This window comes from Saccostrea echinata, unplaced genomic scaffold (assembly GCF_033153115.1).
Source record: "Saccostrea echinata isolate AGI-Se365-2 ecotype Australia unplaced genomic scaffold, CSIRO_AGI_Sech_v1 ptg000053l, whole genome shotgun sequence".
Lineage (NCBI taxonomy): Eukaryota > Metazoa > Mollusca > Bivalvia > Ostreida > Ostreidae > Saccostrea > Saccostrea echinata.
Genome location: NW_026889802.1, coordinates 551907 through 575992, shown reverse-complemented (window position 1 = coordinate 575992; position 24086 = coordinate 551907). Strand labels below are relative to the sequence as shown.

General features: G+C 33.7%; 1 protein-coding gene across 4 annotated transcripts in view; it reads left to right on the top strand.

Annotated features, from left to right (window-relative positions):
• Positions 1-24086, top strand: part of LOC133204406 (myocardin-related transcription factor B-like) — a 37490-nt gene continuing 13404 nt past the window's right edge. Inside the window, exons 1-6 of one of the 4 annotated variants that reach the window (XM_061340129.1) lie at positions 1-25; positions 3609-3644; positions 15432-15470; positions 20687-20938; positions 21325-21390; positions 21535-21590. In XM_061340129.1, coding sequence (XP_061196113.1) covers positions 19-25; positions 3609-3644; positions 15432-15470; positions 20687-20938; positions 21325-21390; positions 21535-21590 — 456 coding nt within the window. In that variant the 5' untranslated portion in view covers positions 1-18. Of the gene's footprint in view, positions 26-3608; positions 3645-12561; positions 13157-14334; positions 14463-15291; positions 15326-15431; positions 15471-20686; positions 20939-21324; positions 21391-21534; positions 21591-24086 lie in introns of those variants that run through there. The other 3 variants (XM_061340130.1, XM_061340133.1, XM_061340132.1) reach the window with 3 other exon arrangements.

Here is a 24086-nt window from a genome sequence, read left to right as displayed (position 1 = left end):
TGTTGGGGACCATTAACAATGCCTGGTAAGTTTAAAATTTTTATTATTTTTTGGAGATAAGGGTATAGTTTGCTTCAAATCTATCCTCAGGACATTCATTTTTAAAACTCAACATCAGTTGTGTGATTGTAATTGGAAAACATTACCAGTAATATTTTAGACAATAAAATGCTAATTATATACATACTTCATACATTACATTTTTTATTGATGTACTGAAATCTAAAAGGTTGAGGTAAAAAAGAAGGGAAGAGTGAGCATTGTGGAATGTAATGCATGTGTTTGCAGTACAATTATTATATGATTGAATGATTCTTAATTCTGTAATTGGTTAAAGTCCAACATTTTAGAAATCATAAGTTATATTCATATGCACACAACCTTCTAGGTGAATACCTTTATGGCATTTAATTCTTTTCAACTTTTGACTAAAAATAGATTGGGAAACTTCCAAATTGATAGGAATATTTATGTTTATTTTTGTCATTCAGTTATATCCTATGTCTTTCACTGGTTTATGCTAGGAAAAACTAGATTGGGAAACTTTCAGATGGATAAGATAGGTTATGTTTGCTAGTATTTTTGTCATTCAGTGAAATCATGGTCACTCACTACTTTTGTCTAGGACTTCACCAGACATAAACAACCAAGAAAGATGGTGAGATTTCCTTAATGAGTTTGTATCATTTGGACAGTGAATCATATAATAAAACAATTATTGCTATCTTTTTGGTCAATATGATGAATTAGTAACCTTGAAAGTACCATTTTCACATTGCCCTTTTTGCTCAGTGAATATTTTACCTTTGAGAATCTAAATAAATGTGTTAACTTCAAAAACAGCAATGATTATATGGTATGAATGATGCAGGGTTCTTCACAAGGGGTTTTACCATGGAAGCCTGTCATGGTAAAATTTATGTGTGCCATAGTTCAACGAGCAATGACATTGTCAAAATCGGTGGCTGTCGCCATGATTAAATTTTTATTGCATTTCAGTCTTGACACCAACCTTCTAATGATTTGAGTAGTTAAATCTGTTTATATACTATGTGGTTTGCACCTAAGTCCTTCCTCTTGAGAGAGAGAGAGAGATTGTTGTAAATTAATGTGGTTGTTGATCAGCAAATTGTGAGTCAATCAGCTGATGATCAACCCACACAGGAATGAATTTTTCTGTATACTGTACATGTAATTTTGGGGAATTCTAACGCATTTGCTAAGTCATAAAAATATATATAAAAATTAGACTAACTGCAGTAACGATGTCTCATAAGTGACAAGCATCCCAACCAAGTTTCTTTGGCCAGAGAGAATTTAACCTTCAGAATATTTTGTCCCATTTGTTTTTTTTTTATCTATTTTTTTTTCTTTTTAATGAAATGTAGAGTAACCTCCCATTTTTGTGAAAAGTTGCAAGGTGCTATTTTTAGCATTAGAGGGAAAGAGAAGATCATGCATGTTTGTATTTTTAAAAAGGAAAAAAGATGAGATCAAAATAATGGTTACAACAGATTTATGTTTCTATTTATGTTGAGTTTTGATATGAATACTATCCGTATGTTTTCAAAGACCATGCTATGAAAAACTTGCAATGTTAAGATTTAGGTGTGTGTTTGTTTTTGTGTCTGTAATTTTTTATTTTTTTTTCAAAAGTGCTACATCAGTTTTGGTTCAAATTCAATAAAACTTTTTATACTAAAAGCAGCATGAATTTTATGTATCAGTTTTTTTTTAAATAAATTTGGCTAACATTGATATCCTCTTACATTTGGTCCAGTTTTAGTAAAACTTGGTAAATTTATAGATGACATTCATTGTTGCAAGCCATGGGTTTTGTGACCATTCCAAGGGTTCATAGATATAGAATGAACACAAAACCCTTGGCTTGTGACTATGGATTACACTAAGACATGTAATTCTGTATACTATGTATTGTTTTGTTTTTTTTATTTCAACTTGTGATGTTGCCATGGTTAGGGTTGTGTATCATGAGGAAAAAAGTATCATGATGCAATCATGTTATTTCAGAAAAAATATCACAGTATATCATGATATATCAAGTCATTATACTTGAACTTGGTTTTAAAGAAGACAGATGCAGCATTTCTTTTTCAAAAAATCTTACTCTGATTCTAATTATCTTAAGTTCTTTGTAAAACCAAGATTAAAGCAATTAGTTTTAACTTTTATTTTTAATTTCTTTAAAAAAAAGAATTTAACTTTACGTTTGTTTGTTTGTTTGTTTTTGTGGAGTTCCATCATTGTTTTTCACTTAAATACTAAAATTTTAAAATCAAAACACTTCAGAAAGTTGACAAAAATGATACTCCATTTTTAGTATCAATGCATTGTATAAACCCCCTCTGTATCACAATACCTTGATATATCGATGTTACACCCCTAGCCATAGTAAAAAAAAAAAAAAAAAAAACATTTGTGAAATCAACTGTTGATTAAGTGCATTAAGCCTAGAAGGTCGAACATGCATGATGTTTTTGTGCAGCTTCATAGTTAAATTTTCAGATGTGGAGACCCAGCTGATGATTTTATTTTAATTTTTTTCCTTGAATAATGTAGCAAGAGAAAAGTATTTCTATTATTGTTAAGTCCTTGATATGATGAGTATTTTAATTGTATTGTCATGATCTTTTGAATGGTTTGCACTTTTTCATATGTTGTTTGCATTTTTTCTGTCCCGATGGTGCAGTGCATACTGTGACACTTTTCTTTTCCATAGCATACTGGTATCTACTTTGTATCAGAAGGAGTTCACAAATTTTTTTGTTATTCAATGCTTGGACATAGGTGAACACATTGCCTGCAACCAGGTCAAAGCTATGGTTAATTTCCAATAGTTTGAGTACTACTACCTTATACTTTGATTAACACATGTTATTTTACTTCATACTTCATTTGAACATTTACTTTGGTTATTATAGCAGCTATGGATACAGATTAGTGTTGATTACTACTAATAATCTTTAATCAGGGTATATTTGATGTTGCGATAGTCCAGTGAATGGCAAAAATTTAGTAACCAGTAAGCCGTGTCTATATAAGCAGGCAAATGAAGGGGAAATTTTGTTCCATGCAGATTTATTCAAAGCTTGAAGGGAAATTAAATAAGTAATTGAGTACCAGGAACACCTAAAAAAGTACCAATAGGATTAAAATAGTGATACTGTTTTCTTTATCTTGCATAGTCTAAGTATTATTATTATTAATATACCTGTATTTTTTTTTTTTACAAATTTAAAACGCAATGATGTATAAGCCAAGGTTAAGTACATGTAAACTATTCCCAGGTAAATCAACACAGAACTAGACTACATTCAGATCTCTTTATATTTTGATAAAGAGAAATGATATTGAATTGTGTTTTGAATATTTCTGTTTGAATGAAAAAGACTATATAAAGTTACAACTTTCCATGTATATCAGAAAAAATATCCCTGTTTCTGTTCTTTGTATTATGTTCTTCATATCAAATCTTGATGTTTAAACAATAGTTGATGCTAAAGTGGTTATGAATGTATAATAAGAATTTACTTCCTTGCTGTAATTTTAGCTTGATCATGATTTTGATTTTCCTGATATTTTTTCAGAGCTTGCAAAAAGGCCATTTGATTCTCTCAGTGAAGGTAAGATTTTGTCAATCATTATAATTTAAATGTCACATTTGACAATTTTAAACAGGAAAGAAAAATACCAAATATACATATATCATTGTATGTATTTCTCTATCTCTAAATGTATTATATATTTTTTGGAATCAATGAATTATATGATATTAAATGTGTAGTGTAATATGTGTCTATTTTAGTGGTCCATTTTTATCCCCAAAAGGGGGGATAATAAAATGGGTCTATCTGTCCCGTCTGTGTATAATATTTTAGTTTCCAGATTATATCTGAAAAAGTTCTTTAGCAATTGGAGTGATATTTATGTATGACTAAAAGATTGGAGGTGAAAGGTCAAGGTCAGAAATTCATATATAGTATAAAATGGTTTCCAGATGATAACATGAGTTCTACTCAAAATTTTATATTGTAACTCACTATGACTGAAAGAACAGCACTCTTGATTTGGAGGTCAAAGTCAAGGTCAGATATTTATATATTGCATAAAACAGTTTTCTGATGATAACTTGAGTTCTCTTTGAGCTTCTGCAATAAAATTTTAAGTTATAACTGCTTGTGACTTAAAGAAGACCCCCATTAATATTTAGGTTGAAAGTCAAGGTCAGGAATTCATATAATGCATGAAACTGTTTCCAGATGATTATTTGAGTTATCTCTGCAGCTTAAGGAATAAATATAGGATCTCCCATGATTTGTAGTTGGATATGATTTTTATCCAACGAGTTGTGTGTTTTTTTATCCCCGAGCCTTGGCGAGGGGATAAAAACACACAACGAGTTGGATAAAAGTCATATCCAACTACAAATCATGGGAGATTCTTTTTATCCCATGTTTAATACTTGACAACCAATGTTTTACACTGTTTTATACAGGATTCCACTTTATTTTACTTCATCACTCTAACGCAAAAACCATTGTGACGTCACAACTGCACTTAACTGTGGAATATGAAAAAATTATCCAATGAGTCATATCCACGGGATAAAGGGGTAAACATGGGATAAAATGTTATATCATCCTGTGATTGAGAGAAGAAACATTGAATTTGTGACTTAAAGAGGAAACACTATTGATTTTGAGGTCAAATTGTCAAAGACCAAGGTCAGAAATTCATATATTGGATAGTTTTCCGATTAAAACTTATGCTATCATTGACCTTTTGCAATAAAACACAAGGTGATTAATCTGTCTAACTAGAGAAAGACCCTTTCTCAAGTTAGACAGATTAAGACAGATTTATACAGGGGGCATATATTCCCTGAAAATTTGTTTGCAAAATTTTGCAGTTTAAATTGCAAATTATTTATAACCTGTATATGTTGATGTTGCATATCAAAATTTAATGGAATTGCAGAAAATTGAATATGCAGACATTTGAATATTACCTTTGAATTAAAATATTGAACAGTAGAAATTACTATTGCCAATAAGATCAATGCATATCCAATGTAGACTCTTTGGTTCATAGAATTCCATTGTTTCAAACCTCTTATTTGACCTTGTTGACAATAAAATATTTCAAAAGAAAAAAAAATAAATTTCTGATTTTTCTTATTTTGAGACTGGAAGTATTCTAGTGGTAAAATGCTTCGGGGACTTATTCCTCCATGCTGTTTAATAAACATTGTCAATGATGCAGGCATAGTTTTTTGCTGAAAGACTCTGATATTCAAACATTCATGCATTAAATCTAATCCATACAAACATTTCATGGAGCTGACACTGTGCTGGTTAAATTCCTCAGAGGATGAGTTGTGTATGCTTTTGCTGCCAGGTTAGAAAAACTTGAGGTACATTTAGAACTACATCCAGGAGGTTTTGTTGAGAAAAAGCCATGACATCTACTGGCTCTTGGTCAAAACAGGGGATCCTGTACAGTTTTGATTCTCATGGTAATTCAGTTTAGTACAAATATCAGCAAAGTTCGAAGGAGGTTATGTTGTATTCTGTGTTTATCAATCTGCTTATTTGTCAGCCAGTTATAGGAAAATGTTAAGAACCAATTCTCTTAGTTATTAGAGAAATACAAATGGGAGGGGGGAGGAATGGAATGGACTACAACGTGTGTTTAAATGAAGCATTTTCAGTGTTGCTTCAGGTTTTGTGAGAACTTTGAAAAAAAAATGACTAGAAAAAAAAAGGATTGCATAGGTTTGCACTGTGTATTGTACCTACACTTTCTAAAGAGAGATTTTTATCCCCATCCATGTGTTTGTCCATCAGCCATTGCCTGTCCACTTATGTCTGGTCAGAGTAATAAAGAAAATCTTTTTTTTTTTTTGCATTTGATTGGCAATGTCATGAAATAATGGTTTAAGGATCTGGAAATTTGATTTTGGTCCCTGAAGCCTAAAAAATAAGCACTTCTGAGAGATTAAGCTTGTCATTTGAATTTTCATGTTATGATTGGTTATGGCATATGTACAAGAAGGTTTTGAAATTTTGATCTAATGTCCCATCCCACTGCTCCAGGGACAGAGGCTCAAAGAATGTGGTTTCTCATGAAGGCTTATTCAAGGATTTTATTTCTGTACTGAATAGTCAAGGTTGCAAATGTGCAGTAAGGCTTTGAATGTTGCAAGTACCAGTTTGTTTGTTTGCTTGTTTGTTTTTTTTCTTTGCACGGATATTTAGGTTGAAGTCTTTTAGCAGGGTTTTTCCAAGGAACTAAAATTCTATCTTGATCAACCTTACATGAACAACTACAATTAGGATGCATAGCAGTACTATCAGTCTTGGTTGGCCATCTGTATGTGACCTATACTGATGAAGGGTCAGGAATTTCATCCTTGTATGCATACTAACTTATGCTTTATGCTGCATGTGACCTATATTTTTTGCACCAGTGGTCAACTAGGCTAGAAAAGGAAGACCTAACCATTAGAGTTGTGTTAGGATTGTCATTTTTGACAGTAGGTTTTAACTGTAATAGTTAATTCTGTGTCATCAAAGCAGTTAAATTCCATAGCAGGCATTTGCCTCCTTATGAAATATAAGATGGGATTCCATATTATTTTCATATTTCCTTTTATTTTGATATAGAAATTGCACATTTGGGCACTGGGGAGGGGGGGGGGAGGTTACATTTGTCAGCAAGGTTAATTCTTTTCATATAAATTTGGTTGTGGGTAATTAAGGAATATGTATTTTGAATACAAAAAATCAGCAGGTAATCTATCAATAATTTAGCAGCTCAGTCTATCACCATTGCCTGCTGAGGTAAGGAGTCGAATGGTCTTTGATTTTCTGCATTTCCTAGGGATATTTGACATTTCTTAACTGGTTTGACCACAGAGTAATTAAATCCAGAAATTAGACAACTCTACTATCCATCCTGAAAGAACATTATGAGGAGTTCTATGATCTACTTGGCAGCGTAGAATATAATTAATTTAGGATTCTGAGAGTCTCATGTAGTTGCAGACACACTTTTGCTTGTCGTACAGGAATGCTGAATGTTTATTGTATGAAAACCAAATGAACTTGATTGGCGTATGCTTCAAAGATGCACCTCAGTTCAGTCTAGTATGAATGATGTGTTTGTGTCAATTATTCTGTTTGCAATCCAAGAAAAATAATTATAAAAACACATGCATCTTGTGGCTCTTAGTTTAGGGTTCACATGTATTGATTAGACATTATACAACCACTCTGGAATGCTGCAGTATGTAATGACCAGGAACAGCTTTAGGTCTGTGTTGTAGTGTTATGGCTAAACAAAGCACATAAAATGGTCCATATGACTTTGATTGGGAAGTTTACCTAAAACATTCAGATTCAAATCTATCTAAACCATTTACACTTAGCTGAAAATTATTACTTTGCAGACTTGAGGTGGCAATCTTCAATGCCAGGTGCTTGCATGAAGAACATTTACAAATATTTTCATGCAAGTTTGAAAGAATTTTAATTCTAGACATTTCCAAAAATATGTGAAAAAATTATTTTTGGCTAAAGGAGAAAAGCATGCAAGGATTGATGCCTCTCTAGACGTGAGTTAGAACTGTTCAGTATCTAAAAGAAAAGACTTGAGACTCAACTTGCCGAGAATAGAATAATCTAGACAACTTGGATCAGGAAGTTTGAATGTTGATGGAACAGGAGAGAAAAATTCAGACTTTTGTTTTTCATTTTAAATCATTGGTTTCACTTTGGTAGAGATTTTTTGTTTGTTGGTTTGTTTATTCTTTTTGCGATTTTCATAAGTTCATGAATTCCAGGTACATGTAATTGCATTTTAACTGACACCTGATAATTGCATATTCATCAATGCTTATTTTAAAGAACTTCTATGCAAACACAAATTTGAGTTTGTACCTGCACTAGAGCCATGTAATAGATTAGAGTGACCTCCCTTGGGTTTAAGTATAAGTAGTTGTGACATTGTGATGTGTTTGTGCAGTGAGACTCTGACACGTACCACCACTATACACACTTGTCTCCCTGGTGTCAGTTCTGGCTATCTACCAGGACAGACTGCTAACAACCAGCTTCCTCAGATTCTCACATCAAACTCAATTTATACCATTCCAAATGATTATACAACAGCATTCTAACTGTAAATAAAGTTTATTTAAATGTCATATAAAAGTACCTGTGTATCTATAATCACCTGTTATGTATAGGTGGAATTGTAATACAATGAAAACTCTGTGGAAATTACATAAATCGGAGAAACTAAGGAAAAGGTCCTATCAGCAATTAATCTAGGTTTTGGGGAAACTACCCTTTCTGGAGAAATTGGGAAAATAAACTGGGGGTCTGGAAGCCACTCCAGACCCCCACTGGGTGCAGGGCGAGCCCTGCTGGGGGGCCCAATTGAATTTCAGCATTTTTTTTTTAACCATTTTAGAGTGCATAAAATAGCAAAGTAAAATCATATTTTCACATCTGATGAAAATTTTTACCACCACTATATATTTTATGAAGGAAAAAAATTATTTGAGTAATTATTATTGTAAGGGGAATGTTTTACTCATCAAAAGGGGAAAATGGGATATTCAAGGGAATTTCTCTTGGGGAAAAATACTGAATATCGGTAGTAAATATGCCCTATATTAATCTCTCTCTCTATATATATATACGCACAGTCAAACCTTGTTATCTCGAACTTGATGAGACTGAGAAAAAAACTTCGAGATATCCGAGGGTTCAAGATAATGAGGGTTAAATACATGGTTAGGACATCCCAATCACTGTGACATATCCAAGGTATTCGAGATATCCGTGTTCAAGATACCAAAGTTCAACTGTATATATATCAGTACTTAATTGAATTAAATTTATTTTTACTAGCTTTATGAATCTTGCAACATACTCTCACAATGCAGATAGAAATACTTGTATTAAGCACTAAGTCTCTACATGTAACCTTCAGTTTAATGACACGACATGTGGGTCTTGTATGATTAATTAATGTTTGAATTGTTTCATTGTTCTTGATTTCTATGATATCTATAATTTTTAGGTCACCTGAGTCACTCAGGTGACCTATTGCTATCCGTTTTTGTCCGTCGGCGTGCGTCGTGCGACGTGCGTCGTGCGATGTGCGTTAACATTTGAACATTTTTAGCTTCTTCTCTGAAACCGCTCAACCAATTTCAACTAAATTTGGTATATAGCATCTATGGATGAAGGGGAACAAAAATTGTGAATTTCATGGTCCCTGCCCCCCTGGGGCCTGAGGGGTGGGGCTAAAACCACCAAAATTAATGCAATCTTTAAAAATCTTCTTCTTTACTCCTGGACATCAAGCAGTCAAACTGTTGGCATCATTGTGATAAGCATTGAGTCCTCTACCAAAATTGTGAAATTCATGGCCCCAGGGTCAGGGATTCTGGTGCTAGGGCGGGGCTATATAGATCATATAGTGAAAGTGCATTATTTCTTTGAAAATCTTCTTCTCTGCTCCTGGGTATTAAATAAACTAACTAAGTATATCGTAATGATGAGTAAGAGTACCTCTACCAAAATTGTGAAATTCATGGCCCCAGGGGCAGGGGTTCTGGTGTTAAGGTGGGGCTCTATTGATTATATAGTGAAAATGCATTAATTCATTGAAAATCTTCTTCTCTGCTCCTGGGTATTAAATAAACTAACTAAGTATATAGTTATAATGAGTAAGAGTGCCTCTTTCAAAATTGTGAAATTCATGACCCCAGGGTCAGGGGTTCTGGTGTTAGGGTGGGGCTCTATTGATTATATAGTGAAAATGCATTAATTCATTGAAAATCTTCTTCTCTGCTCCTGGGTATTAAATAAACTAACTAAGTACATAGTTATGATGAGCAAGAGTGCCTCTTCCAAAATTGTGAAATTCATGGCCCCTGGGTCAGGGGTTCTGGTGTTAGGGCGGGGCTCTATTGATTATATAGTGAAAATGCATTAATCCTTTGAAAATCTTCTTCTCTGCTCCTGGGTATTAAATTCAGTAACTAAGTACATAGTTATGATGAGCAAGAGTGCCTCTTTCAAAATTGTGAATTTTATGGCCCCTGGGTCAGGGGTTCTGGTGTTAGGGTGGGGCTCTATTGATTATTTAGTGAAAATGCATTAATCCTTTGAAAATCTTCTTCTCTACTCCTGGGTATTATTGAAACATATTAAATACATAGTTATGATAATCAAGGATGCCTCTTTCAAAATTGTGAAATTCGTGGCCCCTGGATCAGGGGTTCTGGTGTTAGGGCGGGGCTCTATTGATTATAAAGTGAAAATGTTTTAATTCTTTAAAAATCTTTTTCTCTGCACCTGGGTATTATTTAAACAAACTAAGTACATTGTTATGATAAGCAAGGATGCCTCTTCCAAAATTGTGAAATTCATGGCCCTGGGGACAGGAGTTCTGGTGCTAGGGCGGGGCTATATAGATCCTATAGTGAAGGTGAATTATTTCTTTGAAAATCTTCTCTGCCCCTGGGTATTGCTTAAACAGGCTAAAATACATTGTTATGATACACAAGGATGCCTCTTCCCAAAATTGTGGATTTTATGACCCCAGGTTTAAGGGTTCTGGTGAAGGGGGGGGGGGGCTTCTATTGATTATAAAGTGAAAAAGCAAAATTTCTTTGAAAATATTCTTTTCTTCTTCTGGTTAAAAAAGCAAAGAAGCTAAGTGTATAGTTATGATGAGCAAGTGTGCTTCTTCCAGAGGAGTGAATTTCATGACCCCTGGGTCAGATGTGCTGGTGTGAGGGTGGGGCTCTTGATAATTTAGTGAAAATGCATTAATTCTATTAAATAATCCTGTTTGCTCCTTAGTGTTAAGCAGATAAACAAAGTGATGATGAGCAAACATATGGTCCCAGGGTCAGAAGCTCTGGTGTTTTGGGGGTGGGGGGTTGGGGGGGGGGCTCTATTGATAATGTAGTGAATCTGTAGTAAAAATGCATTATTTATTTAAAAATCTTCTCCGCACCTGGGCATATCTGAGGCAAACAGAGTAAAAGTTTTTATAAGGAAGGGAATTTTTACCAGATTTTTGAACATCTGGACCATTTGGTCAAGTGTTCTGGTCCTGGCCAGGGCTCTATTTGTTTGTATTCTACTGAGAGGAGTTATTCCCCTTTACCATATACTTTTGATAATTTATCACTGTAAATAATGTACTTGAAAGGTAAATAGAATAAGAATTGAGAATTTTGCAAAAACTTTTATTGTATAATACAAAAAGTACTTTCATAGTTTTAATGATCAGATAGACTTGTAAGTAGTAGATAAATAAAAATGAGACAAAAATAACTTGTCTTATTAAATATTCATCAAAGACCAAGAGATGCCAATGTAAGAGATTTCAACAAGGGATTAAAATAGTACAGAAGCATTGATAATTTGTTAATATACTGTATAGTGATAGTGATAAATGGGGAACAGATTAGAATCTAATTTATGAACTGTTAATGAATATTAAGACCAATTATTTTGTTGATCATGATCACCCTATTTTTCTTGCTTTTGGGCAACAAAGCTTCACCTTTCAGTTCATTTTATACTCTATGCATCCTTGAAATTGTTTTATCATACTCAGGTGACCGTTAAGGCCCTTGGGCCTCTTGTTACAATACCTCGATCAGAGTAAAGAAAGATTTTAATGTTGGTTTTTTCTTATTCAGACACAGAAAAACCTGCATTAAATTTCTTCATACTTTTCTTTTCTGGTTTCGTCACCATGCAAACTATTTTGTCAGTATTTCAAATATTTTTTTTTCATTAAGTATCTGAATTTGCTTTCATTGAACATAATGTTAATTTTTTCAAGTGCCTTTTCAAAGAATTTGTCCTTGAATGCTTCAAGAATTAGCATATTATATAACAGATTGTGTATACCCCCTGATGTTGCAAATATTCATTTTGTCTTCTAAAAAAAAGGTTTTATCATATATCTAAATATTTCAATGGGTTTTAGAAAATTTTTTGATCAACTTGTTGCAAACCTTGAAAAGGGGTGGCTCATTTAAAATCTTACAGATAGGACTATACATTAAAATGTCTGACACTATGCTGATTGCACAGATCAAATCTATGTTTTCAGCATTCAGTGAGGGTGGAGATGTACTTAGATATAGAAACAGGTGAATTTTAGGAGGCTGAAATTTGTATACTATACAAGTAACTACACAAGTAACATCATTTTGTGTAAATAGAAGACCATATATCCTGTTTTTATTATATCTAGACCTTGCAACACAAACATTCTGTACTACATTAAGAAAACATCCTTTTAGATCATGTTGATAAATAATTATAATCAATTAAATGCATCATAAATATGGTTTATGATCTTCCAGAATTACTTAATCAAAGTTAATTTAATTTTGTATGTGGGATTCTTCTGTATACTAGTGGGTAATGGTGCATAAGTTGCATGAGTTTGAACACTGACATCTGTGTAATGAGTGCCATATTCCATACCATTATAACAGTAGGGGTGTTTCAGTAGAGGATAAGAGCAGGAGATGAGGATTCCCTGATTCTATCTTGTCTTTCCCCCCTCTTGAGTGGTAGTGAGTCAGGCCGGATAATGAAGTCTGCTCTCTGATGTAAAGTAGGAAGTTTTTTACTGCCGGTACTGTTCAGCCGGAGAGAGAGGGTACATGCAGCAGAGGGTCCCCCTCCTCAGAAGTGACAAAACAGGTGTGGCATGGGAGGGGCGTGTCTGGTGAATCATAATCAGGACAGACCTCTGGCTAACATTGACTGGAATCTGTGCTGATTGATAGAAAGAAGCTGAACTGACAGTATAAAGTAATGGCAGTGGTGAAGCATTGTTAGATAAGAAAGTTTAATGTATTATTATTTTTGTGTGAGGTTTTCCCTGCACTCTTGAGATAGAGGAATGTACTTTGTGTAATTGTGAAGCTGGAACCAGACTCTAGCAGTTTGCATCTACTTGCTATGATGCTCTGTCTGTGTTGATAGTATCAGCTGATCCGTAAACAGCTGACAACCAGAGTGAACATTAAGAGTGACTACAGGGGACATGGCATGTTTGGTACAGAACTCTTCCTCTGTGGGTAAGGCTTTAATCTTACAGCTGTTTATAGGAGTGGGGCAATCATTTCTGATGATTTTCCTCTTTAGAGATAAAATGAAATTCCAGCAAGATGATAGAGAGTCCACAAAAATAATCCAAATGATATTCAGTGTTGATTAATCTGTTTCATATAATGTTCTGAAGTCTATGATAATGTCTTAAAAAGAAATAATTCATCATATGCAGATGACAAAAAAAAATTTAGAAAATTTTGTGTATAAACAACCATGACCTGAATTCACATTGATTACATCTAGGTAGGGACTTCTACACAGTAAGTAATATTACTTATCTAGAAACATATTTACCAGTCTTCTCTGGGGTAATGAGATTATGGGATAAAAAGAAAGTAGACATAATGATCCTTACAAGAGAGGAGTCAATAAAACCCCCACTACAAAGAGAGCCTGGGGCCCCCATCTAATTGGCAATGAATTGTAGGAAGTAGACTAATTCTAATAACTGTAAAACAACTGTTCGTAAGATCTTCAGTTGTTTTCATCATTTATGTGATGAAGAGATGTTTAAAAACTGCTCTATGGATCAGTCACTTTCACAGCAAGGGGTGATCTGGCCTTAGTTTGAGGATGGGTGCGTAGTGTCATAACCAATTAACACCCCGTCTGGCCATAGATCACCCTGTGACTTAAACATATGTTCTTAAGTGTACCAAGTAGATGAAAATGTGTGAATTTTGACCAATATTTTTTTTTTTTTTAAAGTTATTAATACACTTTCTACCCACACCCTCTAGGTTTATTGAACTAGGGGATATTTTCTGAATTTGCAGTGTGCATGACATTGCAGGAATAAAGAAACAACATTAGTATCACTTGATATATCCTTAAACTTCACTTTTATCCAGTTGTTTATATACTTTAAAAGAATATTTTATGATTTTTCATTGACCTACATTTTAAGAATTGAGGAAGAAATGTGTGATAGTCTGATAGATCTTATAACAATTATGTCTTGAATGTTAGTTTTCTTTTTCCTTGAGTGGTTTAAATGTGTACAACAAGTGTTTATTGTATGTATATAGGCAATTTTAAGTATGGTTAAGCTTTATTACATAATGCTGTAGGATACACAATAGAAGTGTAGACCATTCACTTGTGGGAATACAAAGATTTGAATCCAGTCTGTATTAAGTTAACTGTGAGCTGGGATTAGCCATTGTTATGTTAAATCTGATAACATATAGTATCTGAAATTTGTCCCCCAACAACAGGAAGTAGGCACTACTGGTCAACTAGCCTCGGCGAGTGATCGGAAATGATACAGAGGTACTTCGTAAAGAATTCACTTGTTGACTGAAACAGAAATTAACATACAGTCCTGCCAGTTCCTTAATTGTTTAAATATTTCAGATTTAAATTTCCATGAAGGAGCTATAATTCTAATTTGATTTCCTTTTAGTGGGAAATAAAGAAAAATCAAGCAGATTCATTCTTTATTTTGAAATTTTGCTTCAGTCATTCTCTGTTGTGGTTACTTTTATAAATTTGCAGTTAATTATTTCATTTGAAAACAACGGAAGATATACGATATTTACATTTGAAGTTGTTCTTGCTGTTGTCTAGAGTGATTGATGTCTTTAAACATTGGTTTCTGTCAGCTGTACTTTTGTGACCCTCCCCCCTCCCCCACCTTAGTGTCTGTGGGGTCCTCTTGGAGTCATCCTTTGAACTCTCTTATCACATGTAGACTTAAAAATGTTTGAAGTAGATATTCTTAGAGTACAGAGAGCATGCCACAGGGGGTCAGAACAACTAATTTACATTCTCACACAAAGGCTCATTTACACTGGATAAGATACATCTATTTTGACTGAATAATTAAAAACAAAGAAGTGTGAAGACTAGTTTAATTTGAGAGAAGAATCTGTTTACGAATTGGTTAAATGATAGGGTCTCTGTCTGAGAAGCAGACACCCACAGAGTTAGTGGCACCTCCAAATCTTATGTTTAACATCAAATCTACTGCAACAGAAAGATAGGGACAGTTTTTGTTTATAAGATATTAATCTTTTACATATATTAAATATTCAAGAAACATGAATTTCTCATATAAACATAAACATCCATCCCATTCCCAGGATGGGCTTGTCTGTTTGATTTTCCTTGTAAAATGTTACAACTGGTAGAAAGTATGTTTTGAAATGCTTACTTTGTACATTGTATATCTCTGAATTCAATATGTACTAAATCACACCTGCATAATGTATAATTTCACATTCTTACTTCTCATTTTAGAATTATCACATGGGCCAAAGAGAATAAAGAAGAATTGGGGTAAGTACATGGAGTTACCTGACCTGCAGGTAAAACTTACAGTTCTCTGTGTATGGTACATCCAGACTTATCACTTACATGTATTGCTGGCAGTGGTCAATAAAACCAGGTGACATTACTAGACAAGGGAGTTACTTGGTTACCTGATGCTGTACTATTTAGATAACTAACTGGTGATGTGAGCCTGATAAATGGAAAAAAGTCCATTGCAATAACTGATTATCAATTGTAAATCAGGACCAAAAACAGACTTCAGATGTTGATTTCACTGACAACAGTTCTAAGTAGTAATACATTGTAACTCAAATTTTAAATTGTTTCAAGGTTATTTTTAAAATCAAATTAAATGTATGTTGGATTTTTAAGATTGTTGGCTAAAAGGGAACAAGGACATATTAAGAAGGACATTCCAATGCAGTTAGGAAGAAAACTGATTTCTTGTTTTTGTCAGATTGGCAACAGACGTTGGTTTCACAATGTTCAATTTGTGCAGAAACATGCTCACTGGAATTATTGCTAACTTTGAACACAGAATTGAACACCCAAATGCCTGGCATGTTTTTATGATTTGATGAATGAGTTCTGTCGAGTTGTGTCTGCAGAATACATCTGAGTTGGAGTGGACATTTGGAGGCGATATGGAGTGTTTGACCTACAGGTTGCAGGCTTATGAATGAGAGTTTTATCAGCAGTTATTAGAATATTGTTTTTACAGTTCGCCAACTGGCACAGGTTAAATATTTGGTTTCTTACAAACATAAAGTTTGAGAATGCCAAGATGGAAAGGCTCAGTTTGATTCTCTGAACAATAAAGTTCTTGACAGCAGATCTATATAATTTGGGGTAAAAAGTGCAACAGTTTGCTGTACCCTTATTGAAAAACAGTCAAAGAACAGGCATTTGCATAGTTATTGATAAGGGGGAAAAAAACTGAAGTTGTGTTAAAAAAAATATAAAAAAGTGATTATGAAAAACAGTTGTTAAAAAATTGAGATGCCAACACCCCCTCACTCCTCCTTTGACTGATATCCCTACAGCAGGTTTACATCAAGGGTTCTTGGAGAAAATGCCTCTTTTGTTTGCCATCTTAGATAAATGTACTTATAAACCAAGCAATATGTAAGGCCTAGTTATCTGTACCAGGAGAACATCTGGTGGGGGAGTACAAGAGAGAAATAGCTAAGATATTTATTTTCCACTTGTTTATCCTGCTCATCACTGCGTTATGTTGTCTATGTATTTATCATCTAGGAACGCACAGCATTACTTAACATTAGAATACTCATTACCGATATTAATTAGATTTAACTCTTTACAAAGTTTAGCAGTGAGTCAGATATCATGAAAGGCCGTTGTTTACATAAAGGTCTTTTTTACTTAATCACCAACAGGTAACTGGCTCCTCTCTATGGGGTTTGTTGTAAATTTTGTTTTTTTCTATGAAGTGTTTTCATGTATACAAATTGAAAACAGTGATTAAGTATGATTTTAATAGATAACTGCTTCAGTTCAGAGGGCTCATTAACATGGGATTATTTGTCTGTTTTAATACTTGAAGGAAAAAACACTTAAAGGTACAATAGACCGAGGAAACATTTGCATTATTTTCAAGGTTGCCTAGGATATACATGGGGATTGAATTGTAAAAGTACTTCTTTTCCATGCCAGAGTATGCTCATTTAATGACAGTTTCAGTCAACATTACATGCTTTTATATTATTTCTTTATATAATTCAAGGAAAAAACGAGCTAATGTACAATGACAAGATGTGTGCCTTGTTTGAGATTTCTCAAGGTCAGACTTGTTAGTCTTTGGAGTTGTTTGTTCACTGCAATGCAGTTGTACTTTTGTTTGCAGACAAGTATTATGTCGTCCACATTCCAAGACACTATAACATCTAAGTCATTTTGTTATGTGTGGGCTCAATAGAGATTTCATGATCTCCAGACATCTTAACAACCACAAAAAAATCTTTTTTTGTCAAATGTTAATGTACCAGTGATGTCAGACTGTGAGCATGTTTCATTTTTTTTCAGATAATGTAGATTTCTTCCTACCTGGTACTTGTATCAGGTTCTAAACAAAATCCACATAAGCATTGAATATATGTGGATTTAATGTCAACTGCATCAGATTCCTGCAATACTTGTTAATGGGAAGGAGTAAAAGCATTACAGGTGCTTTATCAAGGCTCTGTTGGCAGTGAACAAGATCCTAACCAGATAAAATCTCCTCAGCTTCTCTACGGCTTTTGAAAAAGATCTGGGGGGTTTATAAATAACTCCCAATTAAAGAATTTATTACAGTTAATCAGCTTATCAGTTTCCTAAAATACACTTGCAGTTAAATTTAGTATCAAATTTGTACACTTAATTTATATCCATTGTTAAATTTAAACCTTAAACTTTAAAAATGGCTCATTTATTTAATATCCCTCTTACACAGTTACCAAGGTCATTTGAGAGACAAATTCATCACAATGATTGAATTACTCTCTGCATATCTACTTGCTAGCCTTTACCAACAAAGATTCGACTATAAATTTTCTTTCTTAATAGTTGACCAGTATAAGCATCCAATGGCCATTAGATGCTATAGTGTGCTAATTTTGATAAGAATTGTGATTGTTACAAACTTTAAAGATGAGTTTGTATTTGTCATACCTTTTCACTTTTCACATAGATAAGTGACGTTCTGACCATGACATTCATACTAAAAATAGCTGTCAGGGGGCACTATAGTTCTTTAAATGCTTCATGTCCTGCTTTTAGTTGGTTAAATGATACAAGTTAAATCCATTTAGAATGCCATGACCTTGACCTCTGTTATCAAGGTCATTTCATATAATAATACAGGTTGGGGATTTGTCTTGAAAGGGATATCATACTCTGATTGGGCTATTTTTTATGTACAGACAACAAGAAAGTTGAATGTCTTAACCCTTTCAGATGTGTTTGATATGTTTATGACTTTATGAGCATGCAGAAACTTACATAAAATTAACAATTATTTACTTGCTAGCTAGAAATGATCTGAAGGAAAAAAGTATTTTTATGTTAAACTTCACAGTACTATAGGGTACTATGATCAAGCACTACATATTAATTTTGACATATCAACAAAAATTGGAATGGCAAAAAACATGAATTTTCTGTTTGTTTTGAAATCTTGTACATCTGTTCTAGATTGGTCCATGTAAATTTCTCTGCATCAGTTTACAATTTCAAGAAACAGTAGTGTTTCTTGTTACAAAATTTAGTCTATTTTAATACTTCGAAATGCTTACTCTTGAAGTAATTGATAATTTGAAGTCAATTTCATTTTATTGACTTTGGAAAATAATAATTCCATCATGAAGTAAGAATGATTTCCATATGACATTACAAAGAAATATTGTATATTTTTTTTAAGATTCAATCCCAGCATTGTTTTTATTGCTGAGTTATGTATGATAGCATGATTAACCAGGATTTTCTATTGATGTAGAGTGTGTAAACAATGATTACTCAGATCTTAGGTAGCCCAGTGGGCTCATAGTCTGTCAGGAGGTGCAGCTAAGTACAGCAACCCTGGCCACTGATGCCTTTGTCCACATGCATTAATTGTTGAGAGTTGGCACCGAGATTCTTTATGTTGGCAGAATCTATTTCTTCTGATGGATTGATAACCAACTCCATAGGAATGCTGCATGTTCAGAAGGCTCCCAATGTTGCACAACAGAAATTAATGTCAGCTATACTCTGCCAGGAGAAGATCTGATGGTCAGCTGGTCCTAGAGTTCCCCCCAATACATTGAGGGTGGCCATGAGGTTGGGGTGTGATTGATGCTGAATACTGCAAAGGTGGCCTAGTAGTGATGTGGCTCTGAGCAGATGCCAATATCTGCTGAGTTCACAGATATGTGAATGAAGTACAGAAATGATTGCATGTTTATCATGTTTATGCACCACATGTGAAATGTTTAAAATTGGGTTAACTGGTGGAAGTTTTTAACAGGAATGTTGATAATGTGTTTCACCTCAAATGCATAAAATCAAGTCTAACTTTTCCTACTTTCTCTTTTTGCTATTTATCATTATTAAGTTGATATCTCTCAAAGAGTTGTATTGAATTACCTGTCTATTAAAGTATTTAAGAAATGCATGTGAAGTTTGATCTTCTACATAGGGTGTCCCTTTCATGTATGCTGCAGATCTCATCTTTCAATTATTTTTGGGTTTTTGTTCTTTCACAGTTTTTACATATATAGACATTTGCTGCTGAATTCCTAACAGTTTTAATGTATTGCACTAAAAGAGATAGATCCTTTGGATTTTTGTCTGTTCTGGAATGACAGATAATTATCATATAGGATTTACGTTCTGTATAGTTGGATTAACCTTTAATTGAAAGAAAAAACTTTTGTTAATGTTGGGTTGTTTTAGGTACATTTTAAGACCAAAGGGTGACATTATACAGTTTTGATAGCTTGTAAATATCATAATAACCCTCATGATTTTCTTGTTAATAAACATGAATTGTTCAATTTTTTTCATTTCAAGATGTCATGTCATAATGAAGAAAAATCATAGTGAAACTGCCTACACATTTCATTGGCAAACTACTTAACAAGGAAAAAAGTTAAAGGTTATTAGCAATTGAAATCCAATGTATGATTCTGATGGACTATAGGTTGCTGCGGCCGAGTTTTATCTTGGAATGATGAATCAGTCATTATCACTTCTCTCAATAAATATGATCGTATTAACAGGGTAGGTTCTTAACTAGAATGGAGTTCATGGACTGGGGTAATGTAGTACTCTTGTTGTTGTCTCCTGGCTCTATTGACCATTGAATTCTACACAGTACTTGGATAAATTTGGACAATTTATTTTGCAATTTTTTGTTCTTTCAGTGAACTTTTTGGTTACTTTCAAAGAAGATATCTTCTGTATAATTGTACAGTAAAATCTAATTGTTAATATCATTATGTGAATACAAAATGAGGAAGTTTCAGATGAAAATGTTGAGATATTAATGTCCATGATTCATTCACCAAAATAAAAAATAAAAACCAAAATAACAGTAATTTCCTTAGTTGATTTTTTCCTTACAGCAATGTCTGATTAATTGTGCTAAATAAGTTATGATATCGTAAAGTTCATTTTGACATCCGGTTCAGTTATATTTTAGTAATTCAACCTATGCTAAGGTTTGATTTTTGTTTTGTTGACAGACACAAGTAGCAGTGGCAGTTGGTCCCCCCTTTATGGGGGAGGGACTTCACTAGACCAAGAGGCCATCCAGTACATACACAAGTTCTATTGCAAAGATTGCAGAATGGAAGCGGAGAAAGCAGAAAAAGAAAAGGCAGCCCTAGGGGGTGAGGGGCAGGTTAAAGGGGAGCCAGAACAGATGTCCCCCACCAGCCCCCAGTCCACTCTGGAGGAGATGTCCCTACAACAAAGCATGGACAAAAACAAAGAATGTAAGTACTCAGGGATTCTGTAGGTCACCATTGATTTTTGGGGGGAAATTAAAAAAAAAATATATTAAGTTTTAGTAATTAAGTGGAGTGGAGATCAAAGATGGCTTGAACTATAAATGTGGGGGAAAAAAATACTGAAAAGTAACGAAAATAGTTATGTGATCTTGAAAAAAAAATTAAATACAATCTGTGTTGATGAGGCTGCTAAAATAAAAGTGTAAGCCCAAAAAATATTCACAAGATGAATAGGAAAGATCTTCAATTACAAAGAAATTAATTACTTAAGAGTTCATAAAGTTTGATTGTGTCTTAGAGAATTCTAAGCAATGAATGAAGATTTGTTCCATTAAAATTAAGTTTAAAAAAAAATGTCTGATACTTTTTAGCACTTAAACGGAAACTAATGATGAGGCGATCTGTGAATGAACTGGTAGACCAAGGAATTTATCCTCGTAAGTATGAATCTACAAAATGTCATTGCCCTTAAATTTTACAGATGTTAAAATGAAGTACATTTTAAGCTGAACAATTGCTTAGGAATATTTCTTTGAACTTTTGTGTTTTGATTATTAATTAGGAAGTTTTTTTTTCCCCAGCATTGAGTACACCAGCTGCATTTGCTGAACAGAGAAGACATTTAGAAAGAGCAAAGGTCAGTGCTCTCTTATTTGTAATTCACAAGTTTGTTTTCTTGGAGTTATTTGTAAGTTTTTTTGTTCCTTATATAATTTGCACCGTCTGTACCTTGTAAAATTTCAAATGGATCTCAGAATGATGTGGCTTAGATGCCTTCTGGATTGGCTGACATCCCAATTACATTATTCACCGCAAACTATTTTGGATGTTTTTAATTAAGACTTGGTAGTTAACATTAAGAATTGTAAATTTTGCTATTTCTGTAAGAAATTTTGTTGTACAAGCTAGCTACACTACACACTGTTAGCAGGGTGTTTGTCCCATGGGAGAAGTATGACATTTTTATCATTTGCCCTTTTGTACTCTTCTTAGTCATCACCAGAATGTATTGCTCCCAAAAAACAGATGTCAAAAAATTGCAGGAATAACAATACTTAATATATATATATATATATATATATATATATATATATATATATATATATATATATATATATATATATATATATTTATGTTGATAATATTCATGACATTGTGGAAAGGATTTTTTTCAAGGCAGGTCTTAAATGGTTTCTAATAGGAAAGTCAAAATCAATCATTTGGTTTCTATATTTAATAATCATTTTATCATCTTTTTGCCAATATTTGGAGTAACTCACTGCATGCATATTCCCAGAAAACTGTGATATATGGATAGGTTTATAGATGTAGGTTAACTTAAAAACTTACAAGTCTATAGATATTAGGTCAGTTTGTGCTAATTACATGTTTGCTTAGTTTATGTTACGGAAAACTCTCTTTGCCCAAAGTATCGTTCACTGTTGCATTAACCTTGTAAATATTTACACTTCGTAGAAAGAATGCAATATTCAGTTTTTCACTTTTGCAAGGTATGTTTATAGATGAATACCAAGTAAACACAATATATCTCCATATAAAAATTTTGACAACAGAGACTAAAAATGCCTCTCAGAAAAAAATAAGTCACAAATAATGTAAATTATGAAATATACTGGTCTTATTTTCAACTTTTCTTAACCAGTAGGCTAAATTGACTAATATGCAAGAATCCTCATGTTTTGTGGACAGATTAAAGCCTGTGGGGGTGAGGGTGACCATATTGTAGGGAAAAGTTTTACATAGGAATATAATGAACAAAATCTTGCAGACTAGAAAAGAACAAGACCACAAATTGTAAGATTAATAGTCAAGCCTCATGTCATGTATTTAAATCATTATCTGTTGGGACCAGAATTTATACACAGTATTTTGCTGAATTTTACATATGAATATAAAATAATATCAAAACCAGTGGAGCCATAATTACTGGTACACAGTTTAATTTGCAAGCATCTTCATAGGTAGATTGAACTTGGACAAATCATTGCCTCTAAGGCTTGGTTAAGCCATAACACAAGGTCAGTTTTACACTTAATTCGATGGACGACAAGTAAAATACAAGCTTTCCTAGGTTGCTGAATTCATGGCCCTGAAAGTGAAGAAAAACTTGACTCATGTGAGCTTTGTTGCCCGTTAGCCTGGTGTTCATACTCATGTGAGCATCCTTATGTCCCTACTCATGTGAACATTGTTGAGTCCCTATTCTTGTGAGCATTGCTGTGTACCTATTCATGTGAGCATTGTTGTGTCCCTATTCATGTGAGCATTGTTGTGTCCCTATTCATGTGAGCATTGTTGTGTCCCTACTCATGCGAGCATTGTTGTGTTCCTACTCATGTGATCATTGTTGTGTTCCTACTCATGTGAGCATTGTTGTGTTCCTACTCATGTGAGCATTGTTGTGTTCCTACTCATGTGAGCATTGTTGTATCCCTACTCATGTGAGCATTGTTGTGTCCCTACTCATGTGAGCATTGTGTCCCTACTCATGCGAGCATTGTTGTGTTCCTACTCATGTGAACATTGTTGCCCATTAGCCTTGTGTTCCTACTCTGTACCCTTATTCTTTGTCTCTTTACAGATTCTGCTACACAGAATGTAGATAAGCATCATAAAACGTAGTAGTATTCTTGGTTTCCTTAAAACTTACTGCAACATAAAGCGAATAGTAAAGAAAGTGGGATACATACATATAAAACACAATATTATTGACATTGGAACAAATATATACATCAGACCATTTGAGAAGCTGAACTTTTAGTGCATTTAAAATGCTATAGGGGAGATTCATGCTATGTTTTCACTTAAATTTTGATAATTTGCAAACTCAGCTGATATTTTTGGTGGAGGTTATTGACCTGTTAGCTAGAGAGAACAGGGCATTTCCTCTCCACCTTATTTTCACCCCAGTGATGAAGCATTGTGATAAACCTTTCTTCTGCAGAGGAATAAACATCAATGTCTGCCATATACCCATCAGCCACATGCTGCATTACATCATACAAATTCTTCCAGCTCTCTAAATTCTTTTAAATATCTCATAATCTAACAGGTCCTAGCAAGTAATTTTCCAGAAAATGTTATGCCCAGGTCTCTTGCTAGGTAATGGGAT